At 52.7% G+C, this 24104-nt stretch overlaps 2 protein-coding genes across 3 annotated transcripts; both read left to right on the top strand.

Annotated features, from left to right (window-relative positions):
- The first annotated feature begins 314 nt into the window (after nucleotides 1–314).
- On the top strand, nucleotides 315–8925 carry LOC140913675 (uncharacterized). Its single transcript, XM_073350456.1, has 6 exons — nucleotides 315–796; nucleotides 2138–2209; nucleotides 2665–2739; nucleotides 3383–3736; nucleotides 5033–5380; nucleotides 7010–8925. The coding sequence occupies exons 1-6, from the start codon at nucleotides 529–531 to the stop codon at nucleotides 7264–7266; spliced, it is 1374 nt and encodes a 457-aa protein (XP_073206557.1). The 5' UTR covers nucleotides 315–528; the 3' UTR covers nucleotides 7267–8925.
- Nucleotides 8926–19897: 10972 nt separating this feature from the next.
- Nucleotides 19898–23065, top strand: LOC140913681 (uncharacterized). 2 transcript variants are annotated; one of them, XM_073350470.1, is made up of 2 exons: nucleotides 19898–20658; nucleotides 21845–23065. In XM_073350470.1, the coding sequence occupies exon 2, from the start codon at nucleotides 21853–21855 to the stop codon at nucleotides 22984–22986; it is 1134 nt and encodes a 377-aa protein (XP_073206571.1). In that variant the 5' UTR covers nucleotides 19898–20658; nucleotides 21845–21852; the 3' UTR covers nucleotides 22987–23065. The 2 variants fall into 2 exon arrangements, with proteins under 2 accessions (XP_073206571.1, XP_073206570.1); XM_073350469.1 differs by having other exon boundaries at nucleotides 19898–20614.
- Nucleotides 23066–24104: the final 1039 nt, after the last annotated feature.

Here is a 24104-nt window from a genome sequence, read left to right on the forward strand (position 1 = left end):
TGGGATAGTCCCTTATTTAAGCCCTGTCCTGGCCGTCCCGACTGTTTTTTGGCCACAGTCGATCAGTTGGCAAGAGCAAATGGGACAAATGCCCACTTTTGTCAACAAAGTGGGGTGCAGAGGCATGGGGGGGGAGTGGTGATGCCAGCCCCACGCGGGAGGGGGGTAGCTGGACACGGGGGGGGGGGCAGGCAGGGCTCAGGCAAGCAGCGACGCCAGCCCCATGCGGAGAGTGGGGTGTGCTCGGGAGAGCGGGGGGGGGCGGCTGGGGCGAGCGGCTCAGGCCAGTCAAGTATGGGGGGGGGCTCGGGCTAGCCCCACACGGGGTGTCCCATTTCCCCTCGGAAAGCCACCAGCCCAGCCCGGCCCCCGCGGACAGCCCCGCCCTCGATCCCTGTCTGGGAGTGACGAGCGGGAAATGCCCGCGGGGTGGGGCGAAGGGACCTGGGCCGGGAGGCCGGTGTGGAAACCGCTTCCCAGAAGGGCCGGGAGGCGGCGGGCAGGGCCGGCACCGGCGCCAGCGCCAGCATGGGGGAGCCGCTGAAGCGGCTGCTGCGGCCCCTGGAGAAGAAGGGCCAGCGGGAGCTGCAGCGCTTCAGCAAGAGGGTGGAGAAGTGCCTGGTGAGGGAGGGGGAGAAGCTCATGGCCGAGAACAAGCCGGAGGGAGGGGCGGAGCCGGCCGCGGAGGTTAACGACCGGAGGGACAGCGCCGAGCACGGCGGGCTGGAGGCGGCCGAGAAGGCGCTGATAGACCCGGACCGCATCAGAGACCTGGCAGGGGCACTCGGCACAGACGGTACAGAGAGATGGGGGAATCCCCACTGCTCCTCCCCGCCCCCGGCCCCCTTATTTCTGGGGCACAACTAAATCCCCCCCTCGCGGGGGTCTCTGGGAGCGGGAAACAACCCCCAATCTGCCTTTCTTTCCCGTCTTTTCCAGGCTGGGATTCCACCCCCGCTTTCACTTTCATTCTCTTCTCTTACCAGCCCCGCTCCCCTCCTTCCCTGCCGCTCCCCTGCTCCGTTCCGGCCACATCCTGAGCTGGTGGGAACATTTACACCTGGGAAGCATCTGCTCCCCACCCCCACCTCATGTGTAAAAAGCAAGAGAGGGTTGTTGATCCATTGGCAAAAACCCCTGCAGCCCCCCCCACCCCCACCCCACAAAACACACACAAATTGTTATTCCTTTAACATCATTTCGCCAAGCAAAACTAACTCAGCCCCTGGGACCTGCAGCACCCCCCCCTCCCCCCAAAACCAGTTGAGCGCTCACCAGCTCACACTGGTTGTTCACTCGTTGGAGGCAGGGAGGCTCTTTTTGTTCTGGGTTTTGTACAGTGCCTGGCGCAATGGGGGCTTGGTCTGTGGCTGGGCCTCCCCCGTGCAAACATGCCAACAGTCATGAATGTATTGCGAGAGATGTAATTTCTAGGTAAAATTAAGCCTCGCTCATGATCTCGCGGTAGAATTCTGTTTTCAGCCCCAAGTGGCTGGGCTCCCGTTCTCAGCCCCGCAAGGAGGGACTCCTGGAGAGCCCTCTTCATGGGGCCGAGAGTGCTCTGTGGGGTGTTTTCGGTCAAGTAAGTGAGAGAATCTCTCCACCCAAATTGCAGGTTAACAAAGTTGTTTGTTTTTAAATGGGAAATTTCCTTAGGTTTTTTTTTATTAATCATGAATCATTCCATGTGCTCCATGACAGGTGTCCAACACAGGCCTTGCAGACTGCACCAGAATGAACCCTATTCCTTCCCAGTGGACTCCTTTCCACTGCCGTATCTGTCCTCCTTCCATCCCGTTCCCTGGACCAGACACCGCCCCCCTCTCCCCCGGCCCCATTTGTAGTAGGTCTGGGCAGCGTTCACTTGAAAGAAAATATGATAGTTAGAACAAGGTCAAGGAGCAAATCTAACTGAGGGTCAGAAGCATCTGCTTTAGCCCTCTGGACCCCTGTTTCTCTGCCATTATGGATCCTTCTCCCTTTGCCCCTGACTCTCCCCCACGCCGATATCTCACTCACACTCCTGTTCTGGCCTCGAAGAACTACGTTTGTCCTCTGTGTGTATGCGTGGGGAGGAGGTGAGCCGTGCTGTGAGCTGACCACAGGTCCGAGACTGATTTCCCCCTTTTTTCTCCAGTGCCCCCTGGATCTGCAGCCACTGCTGTGCAGAGCAAGCCCTTTCCTGCTGGTGCCACAGCCGGAGCAGCCGGTGAGTGGGGTGCAAATCAAGAGGTGCGTGAAAGGCTCTGAAAGGAGGATTCCTTCCCCCCAGCCTGGGACAGATCATTCCCTTTCCAAATCCCAGGCTTGGAGACATCTGGGGCAGCTTTGGCTCAGGGCTCTTCCCCAGCCCCCTAGATTTTTGTGGGGAACTATCACCCCTATTTCTTCCTGCCATGCACTGGTGGCAAACGGCAGAGTGCCCCACTCCTCATTTGTGCCCTTCGCTGGCTCCTGTAGAAAGAGGCAAGGTGAAGATTTTTTTCCTATCTAGTGAACTGAGATGTAATGTATGTGCCTTCAGGCAGGGAGCTCTGTGTCTGGTAGCACCATGGCAAGTGTTGGGGGGATAAGGCTCCCCGTGAGTGGTCTCTGCCCTTTCCAGCTCTGAGCCACGACTCGCTCTGTAGCATTCACACTTCCTCTCTGTCTCATTTGCTCCAGAGTCCCCTCCCACTGTGATTCCTGACTCTGAGCAGCTGGAAATTCTCCCTTTGGACAATGCAGAGGGACACACAGGTCAGTAGCTCCCTTGTTGCAGTGCTTACATTCTCCTGGAGTCCTCCAGGCTCATTCCCCCATCCCATTCGGGGCTCAATGCTTCAGGGCTTGGGCTTTCAGTTCCACAGGAGGTGCCTGGGCTTGTGGCTCTGGGCTTCAGCCGTGGGGCCCCAGGGACCCCCTGAAACCAGCTTGAGGCCCCCCAGAGAGCCGGGATCCCAGATTGAGAGCCAACAGCATCAGGCTGGAGTCAAGGGAAAATATTTACTGGAGCTCCCCTCCAGACAGCTGAATTTAAGCCCTGCCTTTGTGGATTCAGCAGGTAGTGTGGTGTGGGGCTGAGCAGAGAGGGCTGGGTCCCCTTCTCCGCCCAACAGAGATCCATGTTGGAGTCCAGAGATGCCAAGCCCTCCTGGAATGTAATGATGGCACATAGGAACTGCCCTGATGGGCCCATCTACCCTGGTATCCTGCCTCCTCCATGCCATTCTGGATCAAATCATTGGGCCAGTCTAAACTGTATCTTGCCCCTTCCCTACAACCCCAAATCAGATCAATGGGCCCAACTCCAATAGTGGCCATTAGCAGATGCTACAGATGGAAGCCCCACTCCGGGGCAAGATTTCTCCTTCCCTCTCTCTCTATCCATTTGACTTCTCAGTTGTCCTGCGGCGCCCGGAGGTGTCAGAAATATTCCAGTCTCAGCCACTGGTGGAGGGCGGCCACGTGGCCTTCAGCTGCTTCATCGCAGGGTACTTCCCCCAGGAGCTAACTGTGACCTGGCTCAGGAGGGAGAGTGGAGAGAGTGTGGCCACGCCCATCAAGGACTCCGCTGATTATGCCGTCATCCCCAAGGAGACCTGTGCCAAAGACAGGGAGACCTACCAGCAGATGGTGACGCTCTCCTTCACCCCATCGGTGCAGAGAGACCAAGGGGCAGAGTTCATCTGCCAGGTGGGACATGTGACCCTGCAGACCCCCATTGAGAGGAGCACTGGGACACTGGAGGTCAAAGGTCAGTCTGAATTTAAAGGTGGAGAGCGATTGCCCATGGGTTGTTTGGGGTTTCCTTTCTCCTAATGTGTGTATCTGTCTCCAGCCCTAGATCCTAGTACACTGGTCTGTCTTCCCAGGCCCTAGCCAGCCAGCCAAAACCTGAAATATTTCAATTTGGGTATAACTTATGGGAGTTGCAGTTCACTTGCCTCATCCCCATTCTCCTAGACCCCAGCTTGCTGGTCTGGATCATACGTCAGGCACCAGTCACTGTAGCGCTTAGTAGCTTTAGTACCTGACCCTGGAAATAAATAAGTCACTCATTGTTGAGCTCCTATTGCTGGCAGCTGGGAGCAATCCCAGTCCCTTCACTGAGGCTTCTCCCAGCAGCAAGCGCTGCACCAGGTGATACCCCAGTGAGGTTTTGCAGGATGAGGCCCCGTATCTGTGGTTTCCTCCCACTCTAGCCCTGAACTGGGATCGGCTCTTTGGGAACACCCCCCACCCACCCCTGTCACTTTCTCCAGATTCACCTGCCACAGAACCCTGACTCCATGCAGCTTGATGATGCAGAGGGTCACACAGGTCCCTTGGTGGATTCAGCAGACACCCATGTGGAGCTGAGCAGAGAGGGCTGGTTTCCCTTCCCCTCCCCAATAGAGATCCATAATGGGGTCCAGAGAGCCCTCAAGCTCTCCTGGAATAAAATGAAGGGACATAGGAACTGCTGCTCCAGATCCAACCAATGGGCCCATCTAGCCTGGTATCTCGGCTTCTTCCTGCTGCCCTGAATCAGACCCATGGGTCCATCTAGCTCAGTATCCCACCTCTCCCTGATGCCCTGGATCAGACCCATGGGTCCATGCTCTTTGGGGCAGGGCTCATCTTCTTGTTCTGTGAGTGTACATTGCCTAGAGCAAAGGGTCTTGGTCCATGAGTGGCGTTCCTGAGCAAAGTAATTCACAATAATCTCAGGTCCTGACTTTTCCTGGGACCTTCTAAAGTTCTGCGTAGCTGGGGTGAGTCCAGAAGTCCAGACCAGGAAAAATATTGGGAAGCAAGGACCTGAAATTTTTAATTTTAAGAATACAGGCAGGGTTGGGGTCCCCCAAAGAAACCCGATGGCCGGCTTTAGCCAGGGTGCCGGGAAAGTAACAGCACAAACGTGTGTTTTTGCTGAGCCTTTCACCTCTGTACCTGACGAGAAATCCAATATGAGCAGAAAGGACTATTACTCTAACCTCCCCCTGGTGATATAGCTTCTGTAAAGTCCTCTCCTGGGTCTCTAACTCTGTTTCCTGGGGTCTCTGAACAGGTGTCGCTACCCCCAACGCCAAGGAAGTTGCCCCCGACACCAGGGAAGTTACTCCTGTTTCCAAGGAAGTTACTCCTGTTTTCAAAGAAGTTGCCCCCGACACCAAGGAAGTTACTCCTGTTTCTAAGGAAGTTGCCCCCGACACCAGGGGAGTTACTCCTGTTTCCAAGGAAGTTACTCCTGTTTTCAAAGAAGTTGCCCCCGACCCCAAGGAAGTTACTCCTGTTTCTAAGGAAGTTGCCCCCGACACCAGGGGAGTTACTCCTTTTTCCAAAGAAGTTACCCCTGACTCCAGGGAATTTAAGTCCATTTCCAGGGAAGACAGAGAAAATGCAGCTGGTGGAAAAGGTGAGTGGCAAGGTTAGCTGGGCAAGGTCTTTATATTACATTGAAGAGAGCTGAATGGAGGGTGGGGCGCAAGGTAGATGGGCCCAGGAGTGTGTGTCCAGCTCCGGGTTAGGCTGCAGCTTGGGGTCAAAGGCCAAATCAGGGTGAAGCCAGGTTCCACAGTGCCAGAGTTTTGCCAGTGGCTCTCCCTTGATTTTCTACCTGCATCTTGGGCCAGATCTAAACCCAGTGATGAAAACAGGCCCCTCCCAGGTTTGGATCTGACTCAAATCTTGGCTGTGGATTTGAACCCAAAGGGGCTGAGGCTTAAGGTTCCTTTTGGACCCAACTTTTAGAAACACCATTGTTGTGAGCCAAAACTGAACCTTTGGACGCCAAGATAGCGGCATCTCAAATCCCATATCACCTTGGTTTGGAATGGAGTGGAGAGGGGCTGATGTGGATGTGAAGGAGGCCGAAGGGGATAAAGACCTGGAGAAAGCTTTTGTGGACAGAGGAAAGGGCAGATCTCAGAGACACTGAGGAGGAAGACAAGGCAAGATTTGGCACTGCCTGGATATGAGGGTGTTGAGAGAAGGAGTGAGTCAAAGATGCAGTCAGGTCACAGGCTGGAGTGGCAAGGAGGATGGTGGTGCTGTCAATAGAGGCAGAGAACAGAGGGCCTCGCAGGGGAGATCTGGTTGGCCAATGTGAGCTGACAGCGAGGTATCCAGGAGGAGGCTTCAGAGAGACAGGACTGAGAGCAGCGAATGGGTTGGAGTGGGAACAAGAGCAGGGATTTGAGAGTCATAGGCATGAAGATAGCAGCCAAAGCCATGTGTACAGTTCAGAGCAGGGAGAAAAGGAGGGCACAAAGGAGGGATCCTCTCAGTGAGAAGTGGGAGCGGTGGGGAGGAGATCCACCGGATGAGTCACTGGAGCGACCAGAGTGGTAGGAGGACAGTTGGCAGAGGAGGGAGTCTTGAAGCCTAAGGCAGGACAAAGTACCAAGCAGGAGGGGTATGATGGTTGGTGTCTGAAGCAGTGGAGAAATCAAGGATGAGAATGGGGTTAAAGCACTGAGGCTGGGCCCAGAAGAGGGCCTTGGTAATGCTGGAAGACGGATCAGAGGGGTGGAACCGAGGTGGAGCTGGAGAGGTGGTTGTTAGTGGCACACTGAATGAAGTTGGAGGTGAAGGGGAGACAGGGCTTAGCAGGAGGGGTTGGGGATTGGTTTTGGATGACGGGGCAAACCAGATTAATTATGCATGGGAGGGAGGTTACGGAGTAGAGAAAATCTGCCTGGTCACAGAGCAGTGAAGCCACAGATGAGTACAGAGGGCCCTGTGGGTGGTCAATAGCGAGCGACTGAGCGCCGAGCCAGTCAAGATGGGTAGGTGATTGTGTGGATAATTAAATAGATCCTGTGGATAACGGAATAGCGAGTAGACTGTGTGGATAATGAAGCAGCTAATAGGCTATGTGGATTATTATATAGACCATCTGGAGTAGCTAATAGACCATACACATAATCAAATAGAATGCATGGATAACAGAGTAGCTAATACACTGGGTCGATAATCAGAGTGCAGCAGAGAGCATGAGGTAGACCATTTCTTTACTCTCTTGTGTTCCTCTTTCTCCCCTCAGAGACACACTTTGTTGACCGGCACCGAGAACAGCTCATCCAGCGAGTAACTCTGGTCGAGGGTGTCCTGGATAAGCTGCTGGGTAACGTGTTGGACTCTGAGCAATACATGACCATTACAGCCGAGAAAACCAACCCAATGAAAATGCGGAAACTGTATGAATTCATGCTGAGCTGGAACAGGTATTGCAAGGACCAGCTCTACTGGGCACTGAAGGACAAGTGCAAGTTTCTTGTTGCAGATCTGGAAGGGGAATGAAGGCAATGAACACCCTTCCCCCCCTACACACACACACTGCCTTTCCCTTTGCTTCCTGTGTGTGTTCCAGGGAGGGAAACCCATTTCTGGCTGTTCCCCATGTTTCCAAAGATGTCACAACTGATTAAGACAAGGGCTGCATGAAAACTTTCCCTTGAAATGATTTTTCAATGGAAAATCAGGTTTTTAACAAGATAAAATATCTGTTTTCTGAGAAAAAAAATTTATTGTTGAAAAACCAAACACCCGAACCAAAAATATTTCAGCCAAAACCTGAAATATTTCAATTTGGGTATAACTTATGGGAGGTGGAGTTCACTTGCCTCATCCCCATTCTCATCTATGGACCAGGGCCCTCAGCTGGACTACATTTCCCATGATGCACCATGGCCAAGGATTCCCATGATGCAACTGCCTCCTCACCAAAAGGAGAGACCATGGTGCATGCTGGAGCCCAGACTACAGTGGAGAATGGGGTCACGGGGCACCCAAATTTCAACTCCCATTTGGAATTGCGGCAGCATTCCCAAATCAACATATTTTGGTTTTAGTTTATGTGTTTGTGTTTTTTTTTTGTTTGTTTTTGCTGAAAAGTTGAACTTTTCAGTGAAAAATCTGGACACGAATGAAATCTATTGATCTGTTTTTGTTTGGGGGTTTTGTTTTGTTTTAAAACGTCAGTGGAAAAATCTTTCATTTGCCATCAGCAGAGCCCCAAACCAAACTGCAGCTCCCTCTCCGTGCCTTGCTCTCCCAGCCACTTCAGCCCCTGGCTGCTGCATTCTGTTGGCAGCTGAGTGTGAAGGGCTGGAGGCTGAACTGAACAGCTGCTGGGCTGCACTGGTGAGGACCGCAAATCTGGGGGGGCGTCTCCATTTTATCCTAGTCCCTGGGAAGATAAAGCCCTGAATCCCCACAGCTACATTCTGTCCCACCGCATCCCTCCCTTTGGACACAAAAAGTCCAGAGATGCCCTCCTAGAGTTTAAAGCCAGAAGGGACCATTAGATCATCCAGTCTGACCCCCTGTGTAGCCCTGGCCCTTACATTTCACCCAGTTACCCCTGCACTGTGTCCAATAACCTGCATTTGACTAAAGCCTCTTCCACAACGGCAGTCAGTCAGGATTTGAAGACACCAAGAAATGGAGGATTCACCACTTCCTTTGGGCATTTGTTCCACCCTGAGTGAGAAAAATTCGTGCCTGATTTCTAGTGTGAACTTGTCTGGCTTCAGCTCCCCAGTCCCGGGTTCTTGTTCTGTTTTTCTCCAGTAGATTGCAGAGCCTCGTACACTGCAGTGCCCTTCCCCCACTCTCTCACTTGCATTACAGACCCATTCGTCCTTTGTATCAGGGCTTCGGGCAAGGCAGTTCCACCGCTGCCAGGACGAGGCTTTGCTCTGCTTCTCCCCAGACACACACACGTCCCTCAAGCCAGAACCTGGCTGCTACCCTGGGCCTTTGCTGTCCATCTAAGTCCACCAGCATCAACCCCTCAGGGCACTGTCGGGAGAGGGGGCTGCCTCTCACCAGCCTGCTGAAAGGGGAAATCACTGTAATTCTCACATTAACCCAATAGGGGCTGGTTATTGTTATTATTTTAACATAGAGCAACTTTTGTACCTTTGTATTTAAATTAAAAAGAAGGTGGTACCTGTCTGAGAGTAGGGCAGTCGTTCATTAGTGCCAGCCATGGTGGCAAGGAGGATTTTGTGGTTGGGGGTGGAGGCGGGTGCAAGGGAGAAAACAGCAGCTGCTGGGTGGGAGGGAGAGGGCACTTGGACTGCGATGCGCGGGGCGGAACCCTGAGCCAAACTTTCCCAGCCCCAGCTGTGTGCGAAGGGGATGTGGGTGGGGCGGAGTCAGGACTGGGTATTCCCTGTGTAAAAAACAAAACTGACCCAAATAGGGCAAAGGCTGATGCCCTTCGGGGTGTCATCAGTGCAACTGGGAGTGTGCCTGGATCCATGGCCTTGTGCTAGCAGGCAGGAGCAGCGGAAGCTCTTAAAAGTGGGGGGGGGCATGGGCACCTGAACCCCCTGTAGCACCCCGACACCCAGAGACTCTGCCCTGCCCCTTCCCCTAAGACCCCACCCCACACTTGCTCCTCTCCATCCCCTCCCCCCATTGCTCGGCCAGTAAAAGTGGGTGGGCCATGATCTCCTGGTCCCCCCCCCGTTCCAGCACCCCTGTTAGGAGGGCTCGTGGTAGCCTGCTAAAACTGGCTGTGTAGCCACTGCAGCTTGCCCTGGTTTTCAGGCTGGTGTGGGGGGAGGCGGGGTGTCGGCTTGGGAGCCTGAGCTCCAGCCTGAGCAGCAACATCCAAGCAATGTGTCTACACAGGTATTTTGTAGCCTGCTGCCGTGAGCACTCTAGCATGAGTCTGTGGAGCTGGGTGGGAAGACTCGCTCCCAGATGTAGTGTAAACGTACCCTCAGACCCCAACGTGTGACAGGCTCAGACAAGGGCGTGTGTCTCTCTCCAAGGATTAGGGGACACTTGGGGGCTGGTCTCATCTGCTCTAGAGGCCTGAGGGGCAGGAGTCCAGGAGGAGAGCCTACCATGTCAGACACCGAGCTTGGGAAGGGAAAGGGAGTGAAATCCAGGCTGTGGGGGAAGGGATCCAGCCCTGGGCTTTACTTCCCTCCCTCTAACCCCCCACCCTGTGGTGTACCTGTTAATCCGCCCCGGAGGATGGGGTTAGACCCCTGCCAACTATGGTGATCTCCCTTATACCTGTTGCCCACTGTGTAGCATGCTCACTTGGGATGTGGGAGATGCCAGTTCAGTTCCCCACTCGGCCTGATGTAGAGCCCTTGGGTCTCCCACCTCTCAGGAGCATGCCCTGGCCGCTGGCTATGGGATAGTCTGGCGTATGGCTCCCTCAGTCTCTCCTGCTGAAGCTTCTTCTTGCAGTATAGCGAAATAACTAGTCATGGGCCCAAAGACTGGAACTTGGGGCTGGCATAGCCCAAGTAAGTGCCCTGCCAGGCTACAGAGTCATTTGTTCTCTGGCTGGCACAGAGACTACTCAGGTATTTTATACAAAGTGGAACAGCTTCTGCAGAAGATCTTGAGAAGGAGCCAGTCTAGGACGGCCCCTAATCCAGGGCTCAGGGCACTCACTGGTACTATAAGAGCCCCCAGTTCAAGTCCCTGCTCTAGTGGCTGTTTAACTGTGTATCCCGAGTGGAACGGCTCCAACAGGAGAGACCGTGCAAACGCTGTCCCAGAATACCCCCCTAGGCCAGGGGTTAGGACGCTCTTCTGCACAGTGCAAAACCCAAGTTCAAGTCCTTGCTCCGCTCAAGCGGAGCAGGGAATTGAACCAGGGTCTCCCACATCACATGTGAATATGCTAACCACGAGAATACAGCAGTAAGAGCTTACTTCCCCCCCCCACACCTGTTTCATATGCCTTTCATTTCCATTGCTTTCATGTTAAAAAGTGCCCTAAAATGACCCCTTCCCCCAAACGTCATTTTGTTTACAGCTTGTTCAGTTTGGCTGCACTCGGCTCTGGTGATGAGTTGGTCTGAGAGCTGTCAACAAGGGATGCTGGAAGCTCCCACCCACTGACCAAATGAAAGAGGGAGAGAGATGGGGTTGGGGGGAGGAGAAAAGTGGGGGGGGGGTGAGGGGAGCTAGAGCGAATGGAAGTGGGAGGCAGAGCCCTGCAGCGGGACTGGAATCCTGCAGCCATAATAGCTGCTGGTGTCCCAGCACAGGGGCTTGGGCACTGGCTTAGGCCACAAGAGGCCCAGGTTCACTTGCCTGCTCCGCTATGGACTTCCTGTGTGACCTTGGCCAAATCACTTAGCCTATCTCTGCCTCAGTTGCCATAGGCACGATGGGGATAATGGCACTGGACTGTGAGGATAAATACACTAAACATTGAGTGGGCAGTGCTTTGAGATCTCCTGATGAAAAGTGCTGTATGAAACAGGCATGAGTATCATGAAGCAACCTGACTTGGGATGCAGAGGGTGGGGGGGAATGATAGTGCGGGGGGGGATTGGGGACACAGGAACTGCTGGGGGTCAGCAGAGGGGGAGGGAAGAGGAACTGGGGGAGGGTTAGGTTCTAGGAGGGTGTATAGGCACCAATGTGGGGCAGGATAGTAGCACAGTGGGAAGGGGGAAAGGATTATAGGAGTAACGATGGGGTGGGGTGGGGGGGCAGAGGGGTCTGTAACCACCTCACAAAGCTTTTCCCTTTCTTTATCAAAGCTCTGACGTACCCATAAAAGGTGATTGCACGTTTCTTCTGCCTTACAGGGCGCACAGAATCTGTCTTTGTGTCTCTTCATCTGAAAAAGATTTTTGTTTGAGCCACAAAACAAAAGCACTTCCTGCGTGCATCCTGTCCAGCCCCGAAATATGTCGTAATCCTCAGCTCTAGGGCACAGTTGAGATAATCAGCTTCCTCTATTTCCATTAGAACAATTTTTTTTGCCATTCCCCTTTTACATTTTTCTGCACCAGGCTTTTGAATCCCTACTTACTCAAGGGTATTTCTGTGTTAATCCTTCCATTTCTCACAGTGTTTTTAGCTGCTTTGTTGGCCATTTTGTTCCCTGTTATCCCAATAAGCAGTGGGATCCAAGCTAATGCTGCCTGTATCCCCATCTGTCATAACTCTGTTGTTAGAATATAATTTTGTTGATTAAATCACTTCTACATATTGAGATTCCCTTTTATTATCCCCATAACGCCTGAGATTGAATCCAAAAATATGACTGCTGCTGCTGGGCGTACGTCCAAGATCCAGTTTAATGCTAGCATTATTGCTACTGGTTCAGCTGTCGTGACTGCTACATAATCAGAGATTCTTTTGGATGCACTAATTCCCAATTTTGGTATACAATACGCCATCCCTAATATTCCTGGTTTTTTTTCTTTTTTGGACCCACCTGTATATATGTAAGCAGGGTCTACTGAATTCTTCCCTGACAGCTACCTGGGACGGGGAGAGAATCATAGAATCATAGAATATCAGGGTTGGAAGGGACCCCAGAAGGTCATCTAGTCCAACCCCCTGCTCAAAGCAGGACCAATTCCCAGTTAAATCATCCCAGCCAGGGCTTTGTCAAGCCTGACCTTAAAAACCTCTAAGGAAGGAGATTCTACCACCTCCCTAGGTAACGCATTCCAGTGTTTCACCACCCTCTTAGTGAAAAAGTTTTTCCTAATATCCAATCTAAACCTCCCCCACTGCAACTTGAGACTTCAAGAGCAAACTGTATTTACATGAACACACCTACTCTGCTTAGATATCCAGCAGATAGAGCAGTGTGTTCCCAAAGTGATCAACTTTGGCTGGTGTTGGGTTACAAATCACCTTAGTACTGAATACAGCATTAGTGAAATGCTGTTACCAGTGTTGGCATTATTGTGAATAAAGGGGTGCAGAACTGTACCTAATGTGTCCCAAGTGAGAGGGGTCACCCTCAGCTGAAAGGACCTTGTTAAGCCAGGGGCTCAAATGCCAGAGCCCTTTAGAAGTAAAAAGGGTGCGGATGGGTGTTCCAGCCAGGAGATGTGGCTCCTTCCCCAAGAGTCCTTCCTGTACTAGTTTAACTTCTTCCCCTCCACTCTTCAAAGAAAGGGCTAAATAGGGTTATTAGGAGCCTCTTTGTTATTTTAAATGCTCAATCAGAGCTGAAATTAGTTGTGGTAGGACTCTGTTTCTGCCCAGCCTCCTAAGAGCTAAAACTCACTAGAGCTGAAATCACTTGAGATGGGGCAGTGTTTCTGTGCAGCCTGCAAAGAGCTAAAAATTACTAAGAGACTAATGTGCAGAGGTCACAGGAGAGAGGCTAGCGGCAGCAGAAGGTGACTGACAATCAGCTCGTGAGGCAGCAAAGAACCGTGGCTGGTGGGATGGCCAGTGGAGAGGAACCAGGGCTGGTGGGGTAGTCAGGCGTGAGGAGCAGTGGCTGGCAGGGTGGCCAGGCGGCAGAGTGAGGGGCCAGCAGGGCCCTAGAGAGAGGGGCGGCAAGCGAGTGTCCAAGCAGTGGAGTGAGCGAGGTGCCTCTTTACTCCCTCCTCCACCCAGGGTGGGAGGTGAACTCTACAGATGCACTTCTGAACTCTAGGTCTGCACTGACCAAGGACAGGAACTGTGAGTGGGGTGCAGAGAAGGGACAGGCATGTTAAAGGGACTTTTGCCGGACTTAAGAACCTAAGGGGGAAAGGGCACTGCCTAACTTACTTGAGGGTGGGTCTTTTACTCATGGTTTATGTTTATGAACCCTGTGTGCAGTGTTTTTCCAAATTAATGCCAAGTCACTCCCATCCTTTTATTAAAAGTTTATTTTCTACACTCAGACTCTGTGCTTGTGAGAGGGGAAGTATTCCTCTCAGAGGCACCCAGGGGTGGTGTATAATTTTCCCGGGTTACTGGGTGGGAGCTTGAGCCAGTTCTATGTTGTATTGATGGAAAAGAACCCCTAGATATTGAACCTGGCCCTGGTTGCTGCTGGCTTCACCGTTACAATATATTTGACAAAACTGACTCCACTCCTCATCTATAGACTGGTACACTTCATTTTCAATACCTATTTTACCCTCAAATTTATAAGATAAATCTAAATCCACATTCAGGCATGCGACTTTCCATCCCTAACTAATTTTCCCATGACTAAAAGTTTTGACTTCGTTCAGGTTTTCCCTTGTCTTTCAACTCCTGCATGTGGAGTTCTAACAGCATGTGTTTGTTACGGGGTGTGATTCACCACTGCAGTGCCTCCTGCTGGCCATCCTGGGAATTAGCTCTTGGCCCTTCCAGTCTGCCTTCAGCTAGTGGTGTCATGCCTACCATCACTGCTGTCTCCACTCTTTGGAGTCACGTTGCTCCCCGAACTGCAGCATCCTCTTCTAGGCACGGTCCTCCAGCTGCACTAGCTCCAGCCCCACCACAGTATCTCCCCCCTTCCGGGGGACCAGCAGTCCTTAGTCCCGCCACTTGCCTCAATGGCCAGCTGCAGTCCAAGGTTCAGCCCCTCATCTCAGGGGCAAACTGTAGTCTGGATACCAGCCACTCTCTTCATTGGCAAGTGGAGTGCAGGGTGGGGTGGGGGACAGGACCCAGGCCTGCCCGCTACTCTGGGTCCCAACCCTGGGACCCAACAGCCAGCAGCCACCTACTGTGCTCTCCAACCTGCTGCCTATTTCCTTTGGGCCACTTCCCCCGTAACCCTAGCACCCCCTCATCCCTGGCAGCAAGGCCCCAGCCTCGCAGTGGTCAGCCAGCAGCTCACCCTTGCACGCCACAGCCCCTCTTCAGGCCCCCAGTCCTCCATCCTTGCCTTCCAGAGAGAGACTGCCCTCTGCTCTGCAGAACAGTCCTTTATATATGGCCCTCGCCGGCCCTGATTGGCTGCTCCAGCAAGCCTTCCCTCTATTGGTGGGCTCAATAAGCCCTTTCCTAATTAGTGGGTTCTGCGCAGCCTCCTTGGTGCTGCTTTTAACCCCTTCTTCTCCCTGTGTGGGGCAACCGCCCCACCACAGTGCTATATAGTTTACCTATCAGATTCCCAACAAGCCTCATATTTTGCTTGGTACTTTCATCATTGCAGTTCCCATTAATTTTGGCCCAGAAAGTTAGGGCCAGTAGTTTCATTTGTAGTGTAGCTGGCATTTCACTGGAAGCTATCTGTAGTGGGCACAGGTGTTGTAATAAATGCACTGCTCGCAATTCATAGTGCCTGGGCTTGCATTAACTCTAATTTTTTAAATTCTGATTTTGATGCTGACCCAAAAGTTTGGCAGCCAAGTCAGTAACTGGTCTGATTAAAGCCCCGTATGCCATCAGCAGTGTTTTCTTATCTGCTCTCCAGCAAGACTTTTAAGCAGGTTAATCCTTCCTGCACATTGATCTTTAACATAGGGTTTTATGACCTTTCTAAAGTAATTTAGTATCAAATATTAACAATAAGAATTTGGACGTTGTAACTATATCTGTTTGTTCTACATACAGATACAGTTTACATTCCTTTGCAACTTTTTTTTTCTGTACAGACCAGCTCTTTGGTTTTAGCAATGGAGAACGCGAAGCCCCACATATATCCCCAGCCAGAGGTCTCTCCTAACACGTTGTTGATTCTCTCTTCTGCCACCTCAGTAATCCTGCTCCTCATGCACAGAGCACAGTCATCTCTGAATAGAATGACACCTGCCCCAGCACTTATTTGTGTTGGGAGATCATTTACAGTATCATAATATTAAATAAGGTTGGGTTGATAACACTTCCCTTTGGTGTTCCATTTTTAATATTGTACATATTCAACATAACTTTCCCAACTCTGCCTGGTCCTTTTACTCAATAATTCTCTAATCTACCCCTACATTCTTCCCCTTATCCGTAGTGCACCTACTTTGTACAATAAGCCTTCCCTCCATAGCAGGTCATACGTCTTTTCAATACCTAGAAAGACAGCTATCATGAAACCCTTGCACCTCATGGGTGTTTGTAATTCAGTTTCTAATTTAGCAATGTGAACCATGGTGCATCTGCCTCTCCTAAAACCACTCTGCACCTTATCTGTAATGCCACTGTTTTCCAGATAGGCAGCCAATCTGTCATTAACCGTTCTCACCATAACGTGCGGGCAAGTGGCCTATAGGCATCCACTTAGGCGAACAGTTTGCCTGGTTCTCATATTGGAATTACTACTCCATGATTCAGTTTTATTGGTCTGGTATCACTCCTTTTTCCCATAGAGTGTTAAATAATTGCAAGATAACTCTCAAACTGCTGTCAGAGAGATATTTAAACGTTATGTTACATTTATTATCTTTACCTGGGGATGTATTCTTGCTGATATCAGTAGATTTCTCAAGTTCTCACAAACAAAACCATTCATTCAGTATAGTAGCCTCATGTTTACCCCAATGAATTGTCTTTTAATCTGAAGGAAAATTTCACTTGGGTTTTCATCATTATTGACCCCTCAGAAAGTGTCTGCTAAAACTTCTGCTTTCTCATTATCAGAATTTCTTACTATGTTGTCAGTCCCAATAAGACCTGGGAAGTCTTAGTCTGAATTCCAATATTTCTTCTAATTTGCCTGTATTTTTCGGATGTCTTGGTATCTTTGTTTATCTGCCCACAGTACTTTCTCCAATGCTCCTTCTTTGATTTTTTTTATAATTCTTTGTGCTACTGCCTTACTTCTTTAAAACTTCACTATTCATTGTATTTTTTGCTTTTTTATTGTCTTTGTTCTTATTTTTAACTGCCATTTTGCACTCCTCATTCCACCATAGAAGTGAGTCTTTATTTTTGGGGTACTTCAGTATCCTACGTATGGCTACAGTAGCTGCTGCTGTTTATCCCTTTATTACATAATCATTTAAATTCTCTGTCTCATCACTCACACAATTATTATTCACGAATTCAATACATTTACTTGTAAATAGCTCCCAGTTAGCTTTCTTAATTTTCCATGACCTTCAACCTTATCATGCCCTTAAAAGTAGTAAAAGTACTATCGGGAAATTATCATATCCTATTCCTTCTTCCTTATATATTTTCCAGTTGCATCTACTTGCAATATCTGCTGTTATAATTCCCAGGTCTAAGCAGGAAAAACTACCCTCTGCTGCATTAAATCTAGTTAAGGTGCCATCTTTTAAAACCACTAGAGCATTTTAATCAATCTAAGCATACACCATTTTTATCACTTGTCTTACTTCCCCATGATTTATTATGACTATTTAAGTGGTAAAGAGTCCTGTAGCACCTTATAGACTAACAGACGTATTGGAGCATAAGATTTCGTGGGTGAATACCCACTTCGTCAGATACATGTAGTGGAAATTTCCAGAGGCAGGTATAAATATGCAAGCAAGAATCAGGCTAGGGATAACGAGGTTAGTTTAATCAGGGAGGATGAGGCCCTCTTCTAGCAGCTGAGGTGTGATCACCAAGGGAGGTGGGCACACTACGGCCTGCGAGCCACATCCACCCTCAGACCGTCCTGCCCGGCCCCTGAGCTCCCGGCCGGGGAGGCTAGCTCCTGGCCCCTCCCATGCTGTCCCCCCTCCCCCGCAGCCATGCTGCCACACGGGCAGCACTCTGGGTGGCAGGGCTGCGCATTCATACAGGGCAGCGCGGCAGTGTGTCTGGCTCCAGCCCGGGTGGCATGGCTGCCAGATATGCTGCTCTGAACAGCATGGTAAGGGGGCCGGGGCCTTGGATAAGGGGCAGATGGTCCTGGGGAGCAGTCAGGGGACAGGGAGCAGGGGGCAGTTGGATTGGGTGGAGGTTATGGGGGTGGGTGGTCAGGGGACAGGGAGCAGGAGGATTGGTTAGGTGTGGGAGTCCTGGGGGGCCTGTCTGGGGGTGAGGGTGTGGATAGGGGTCGGGACAGTCAGGGGACAGGGAGCAGAGGGGGTTGGATGGGGGTGGGGTCCAAGGGGGCAGTTAGGGGTGGGGGTCCTGGGAGGGGGTGGTCAGGGGACAAGGAGTCGGGGGGGTTGGATGGGGGTGGCATCCCAGGGGGGCGGTTAGGGGCGGGGATCCCGGGAGGGGCGGTCAGGGGACAGGGAGCTGGGGGGGTTGGATAGGGGGATGGAGTCCCAGGGGGCAGTTAGGGGTGGGGGTCCTGGGAGGGGGCAGTCAGGGGACAAGGAGTAGGGGAGGTCAGATAGGAGGGTGGGGTCCTGGGGGGCAGTTAGGGGTGGGGGGCCTGGGAGGGGATGGTCAGGGGACAAGGAGCAGAGGGGATTGGATGGGGGTGGCATCCCGGGGGGGGCGGTTAGAGACGGGGGTCCTGGGAGGGGGCGGTCAGGGGACAAGGAGCGGGGGTGGGGGGTGGGGCAGGGGTTCAGAGGGGCAGGAAGTGGGAGGGTTTGGATGGGGGCGGGGGTCAGGCTGTTTGGGGAGGCACAGCCTTACCTACCCGGCCCTCCATAGAGTTTTGCACGGCAACTTGGCCCTTGGGCCAAAAAGTTTGCCCACCCCTGACCTAGATTCATCATTCACGACTGTGAAAAATGTCATGCTCAATGTGATGCCGTGAGATTGAACTAACCCCCACTGTAAAAGCAGCTCGGTCCACTCAAGATTCTTCCGTTGACCTAGCTGCTGCCTCTCGAGGGCATAGATTTACTACAGTGATGGGAAAACCCAATCCATTGCTATACTACGTGTCTACACTACAGCACTGCACCTGTACCTCTGGAGCGCCTGCAGTGTAGACGTACATTCAGGGTTTCTCGCTGTAACTTTTGCAGTAGGGGAGCAGATTCCAGTTATAAATCGTGCTAGGCTGAGGCTATGTCTATACTACCAAGCCTGTGCCAGCCTAGATATCCCGGCCCAGTCCCCTAGTGAAGGCGGAGCATATGATAATGGGAGGAGTTTCCCTGTCCGGGTAGGAACACCACCTCCCTGAATGAAGGGGGACGGATTCAGGCTGCGAATAAGGGTTTACCAGGGAGGGGAATTCACCACTGGAACAGGATCAGCTCCCTGAGGGAAGGGGGTCTGGGAGTCTGTCAGTGGAGATGGGGTGTCTCTCTCTCAAAGCTCTGCTCTAGCTCAGTCAGGAGTTACTGGTCTGGAGGCAGGAATCAATGGGGGAGATTCTCTGGCCTGGGTTAGGCAAGAGGCTGGGCTGGATGGGCACAATGGGCCCTGCTGCCCGTTACATGTATGAATACCTTTGTGCAAAGACAATGAGATTTTCAAGCTCTTTGGGGCTTGGCCTGTCTCTGTTCTGTGTCTATACAGCCCCTGGCAACAGGGGGGGCCCTAGGTAATAACTCCTGGAGGAGGGATAGTTCAGTGGTTTGAGCATTGGCCTGCTAAACCCAGGGTTGTGAGTTCAATCCTTGAGGGGGCCATTTAGGGATCTGGGGCAAAAACTGGGGCTTGGTCCTGCTTTGAGCAGGGGGTTGAAATCAACTGACCTCCTGAGGTCCCTTCCAACCCTGATATTCTATGATTCTATGTTAGCTCCCTTGGCAACCCAATGGAAATGGCCCTTCCTGAGCTGGGACCATTGGTGTAAACACCCCTCTGGTGCCATCACCAGCACATTCAGAGCCCTGGGCTGCTAGCGGCAGGAGAGAGGCACCTGTCCCTGGGATGAGGACGAGCTGCACGGGGCTGATGCTCTGCATAGCTAGGTAGTAGAGTGAGACCCGTGCACCCCATGCACGGGGTTTGTGAACTCTGCAAGCCGGGGCAGGGGGTGGGATAGCGCAGAGGGAGGGGCCGGGAGTCTGGACTCCTGGGTTCTATTCGGTGGCACATCTCATTGTATTCTGTGATGGCCTGGCTCGGTAGCTGCAGTAGAAGCCACCCCACTTTGATCCAGCAGCTCAGCGTCCTTTAACATGGACACGGAGTCCCTAGTGGTTAGGGCTCCGAAAGAAACGTTTGGAATATGAACTGTGGTTCAGCCACGGCAGTGACAGCTGCCTGCGTCTGCCGAGAGTCTGAGCCCATCGCTCTGCGAGGGCTGAAAAGTGTCCGTTCATCTCGGGGGGGGGAGGCGGGGGTCTGTTGATTGTGAAACCTAATGGTGCCAATTTAAACACGGTGGGAAATTTTGCTGCTAATCTTCTTAGCTCCAAAGTCCAAGGAGTGGGACTGCAAAGCATCCCAAAGCAGTACCTAGCTCTCTGACTACCTCCATATTATTCAGTCCTGTGTCTGTCTGGGTCTGCATGCCCCTGTCTGTCTGGGGATGCGGTTCTGGGGCCGGAGCCACTAGATGGCTCTGGCTCTGGGAAGCAAAGCTCGTGTTTTTCTCTCTCTCAATCTCTTCAGCACTTCCTGGTTGTGCAGCTCCTGTCTTAGTCCCCAGTCCCCATTGTGCCTCCTTTCTCCCTCCATGCAGCACTACGCCCTGGGGCCATGGGGGCCTGGGAACCAGCTCTGAGCATCCCCTGGTGCCTGGGAGAGTGCATCAGCCAGCGGGTGCTGAGACTCAGGACTGTGCAGACCCCACTCCTTGCTGTACATGTGACCTGGAGCCCTAAACCACAGATCATCCCTGAAGCTGGAGGAGCTTTTTCTGCTCGCTGTTTGCTGCCTAGTCACTAGAGCTGGCTGCAATTTAGGGGGCTGTTTTTCATGGAAATTTTGGAAAGAAAAGAAACCGTTTTTGTGTCAGTTTTCCTCCCCCTCCTCCCCTTCCTGGTTGGCAAAATAACTCAAGAGGAGTTTTTTCTCAGAACTTTCAGTAGTTGACCAATTTCAGCTCCTGGAGAAAATCTCCCGCTTGCCCTGCTCTTCCTCACAGGGGCAGGATTCCTGATTCCCATGGAAGCACCCTGGATCCCAGATCTCCAGGGCTCTGAGGACACGGATGGGCCACAAGACGTCCATAGAGGTGAGGGATGCATTAAAGGCGCTCAGAGAGCATCTCTGAGCCAGGTAAATATCCCAGTGGGGCTGGGGTGAGCTCCCCCCCCTCTCCGCCACAGCCCCAGTTCTGTCCCATCCCGGTTCATTCAATAGCAAATGCCATAGATCTTGGTTTCCAAATGAGGAGTTTTCTCATAGCTTCTTAATGTTTTGTTTTTTTTTGAGGGGGGGGGGGAATCAGCAACGCTCTTGAAATACATTGGTTTTTGCGAAGTACCAGGCGATGTTTTCTTTCAAAAAGTCCACTGCCCACAGCCAATATTGTCTGGGAAGCGGGTTGTCAGGCCCCAGAGAATTTTATGTGGGTGAAACACCCAGGTTTTCAGTGGGTGAAAGAAGTAGCTAGTGACCGTGATGGAAATCTGGGTCCAAGAATTTTGAAGCGATGAAAAATGCTTCAGACTGGAAGCCGCGAAAGGAACATTTTTGTGGTGGAACTAGTTTTTCATGATAATAGCCGCATTACGCCCTCCGGGCCATGGCATGCATGGATTGCACTGACCTTGACTCATTTCTGACAGCAGCTCTAGCCCTTTGCCTCCCATCCTTCTGCGGAGAGCGGAGAGCAAAGACTACACAGGAGGAGAGCTTTCGCTCCTGCCCTGTTTAATCTCATTAGCAGCTCTAGTGGCAGGAAGTTGGTAATGAGGACAGAATCTGGCCCTTTCCATGTCATAATGTCTTAGAATTTCATAGGTGTTAGAGACAGCAGAGCCCATTGTGCCCATTCAGCCCGGCCTCCTGCCTAACCCAGGCCAGGAATCTCCCCCACCGATTCCTGCCTCTGGCCCAGTAACTCCTGGCTGAGCTAGAGCAGAGCTTTGAGAGAGAGACGCCCCACCTCCACTGACAGACTCCCAAGGGATGGAGAATTCACCCCGTCCTAAGGGGAGCTCTCCCAATGGTTCATTCCCCTCCCAGATAAACACTGCCCCCTAATTCCCAGCCTCCATTTGTCTCTCTTCTGCTCCCAGCCAGCAGATCTTGCTTTGCCTTTGTATTGTAAAGATCCCACCTTTTCCAGCTGTGCTCTCTGAGGTTACCTTTCTCCTAATCTTTTATGGTTTTTATGGTCACGGTGTCTCTGTGCAGCGCCCAGCATGACGGGGCCCTGATCTCAGTCACTGATCTCTCTCTCTCTCCCCCAGGATTCCCCTTTCCCAGCTGTTCATTGTCTCCCATTTCCTCCCCATAGGTGCTGAGATGCTGCACAGGGACGAGGAGGGGAGCCCGTGGCAGGATGAAGCATTGTCAGGCGAGGCGCCCGAGGGCCAGCCTGGGGCCGAGGCTCAGCCGGATGGAGCACAGGGTGAAGGGAGCGCGGAGCGGAAGACATGCCCTGAGTGTGGGAAGAGCTTTGCCTGGAGCTCACACCTGGCGCAGCACCGGCGTACGCACACCGGGGAGCGGCCGTTCCGGTGCGGTGAGTGTGGCAAGAGCTTCAGCCGCAGCTCCAACCTCGTGAAGCACCAGGGCACCCACACCGGCGAACGCCCCTACCGCTGCCCCGACTGCGGCCGCGGTTTCACTGACTCCTCCAACCTGGCCGCTCACCTGCGCGGCCACGCCGGCCACAAGCCCCACCGCTGCCCCCAGTGCGGGAAAGGCTTTGCCCGGCGCTCCCACATCGCCACGCACAGGCGCACCCACACCGGCGAGCGCCCCTTCCCCTGCCCCGACTGTGGCAAGGCCTTCACCCAGCGCTCCGACCTGGTGGCCCACCGCCGCACCCATACCGGGGAGCGCCCCTACCGGTGCACTGTGTGCGGCAAGCGCTTTGGCATGAGCTCCACCCTGACGGTGCACTGGCGCACCCACACGGGGGAGAAGCCCTACCGCTGCCACCAGTGCGGCAAAGGCTTCACCCAGAGCTCGGGCTTCCTCACCCACCAGCGGCTCCACGCCGGAGAGAAGCCCTACAAGTGCGGGCAGTGCGGCAAGGCCTTCAGCGTCAGCTCCGATCTCCTCGTCCACCAGAGGGGCCACGACGCTGGGGCTGCAGCCCACAAGTGCCCTGACTGTGGGGCTGGCTTCAGTGCCAGCAATGAACTCCTGAACCACCAGAGCAGCGCCCATGGGGAGAAGACGCCACATCAGTGCGCAGCTTGCGGGAAAGCCTTCCGGCTCCGTGCTGCCCTCGGCAGGCACCAGAGGACTCACAGTCAGCAGAGATCGCACAGCTGCTGCCAGTGTGGGAAAAGCTTCCTGCACAGTTCGGCCCTCAGCGCCCATCTGAGGACCCACACAGGGGAAAAGCCTTTCAAATGCACCCAGTGCGGGAAGGACTTCCGCCAGAGTTCAGCCCTGATCAGACACCAGAGGACTCACATGGGCTAGGGACTGGCCATGGCTCACCCTTGGGGGTCAGGGGCCAGCTTGGAGATCAAGCGGAGCAGAGGACAGGGGTCAGATTGGGGTGGGTGCTGGGAAGCTGGGGATGGGCTCTGGGGGAGGGACCTAGCACCTAGATGGAGAGCTTGGGGGTGGGGCTGGGGACTAGGATGGGAAGGAGCTGGGTGTGGGGGCAGGAGGGTCAAGTGAAGTAAAGCATGGAGTCTGCTTGGCATCCCCGGAGAGTATCACACACATCAGGGCAAAGCTTGGCAGTGGCATGAAAGTGAGTGGGTGGGGAATAACAATGGGGGCAGAGCTGGCTCATGGATTGCACCCCTATGCTCAGGGTTTAACTTTTTGCCATATTTGGGGTCAGGAGGGAATTTCCCACCAGGTCAGATTGGCAGAGACCCTGGGTGTTTTTCTCCTTCCTCTGCAGCATGGGGCATGAGTCACTTGTAAGTCTGAACTAGAGTAAATGGTGGATTCCCTGTAACTTGAAGTCTTTAAATCGTAATTTGAGAACTTCAGTAACTCAGCCAGTGGTTATGGGCCTGTTACGGGAGTGGGTGGGGGCAGTTCTGTGGCCTGCGACGTGGAGGAGGTCAGACTAAATGATCATGATGGTCCCTTGTGGCCTTAAAGTGTATGAGCAATTGGGGTCAGTTGAGATCATTCGAACACGGTGCTTTTTAATACAGCCAAATGCAAGGTCATCTTTCTAGGACCAAGGAATGCAGGCCAGACCTGCAGAATGGGAACTGTACCCTGGAAACCAGAGACCCTGAAAAGGATGTAGGCAAATCCACTCTGCAGTGCCGTGGTGTCAAGGTTCCTCCCCCACTCTGAACTCTAGGGTACAGATGTGGGGACCTGCATGAAAAACCTCCTAAGCTTATCTTTACCAGCTTAGGTCAAAACTTCCCCAAGGTACAAAATATTCCACCCGTTGTCCTTGGACTGGCTGCTACCACCACCAAACTAATACTGGTTACTGGGGAAGAGCTGTTTGGACGCGTCCTTCCCCCCAAAATACTTCCCAAAACCTTGCACCCCACTTCCTGGACAAGGTTTGGTAAGAAGCCTCACCAATTTGTCTAGGTGACTACAGACCCAGACCC

This window comes from Lepidochelys kempii, chromosome 6 (assembly GCF_965140265.1).
Source record: "Lepidochelys kempii isolate rLepKem1 chromosome 6, rLepKem1.hap2, whole genome shotgun sequence".
In the NCBI taxonomy this organism is placed as follows: Eukaryota; Metazoa; Chordata; order Testudines; family Cheloniidae; genus Lepidochelys; species Lepidochelys kempii.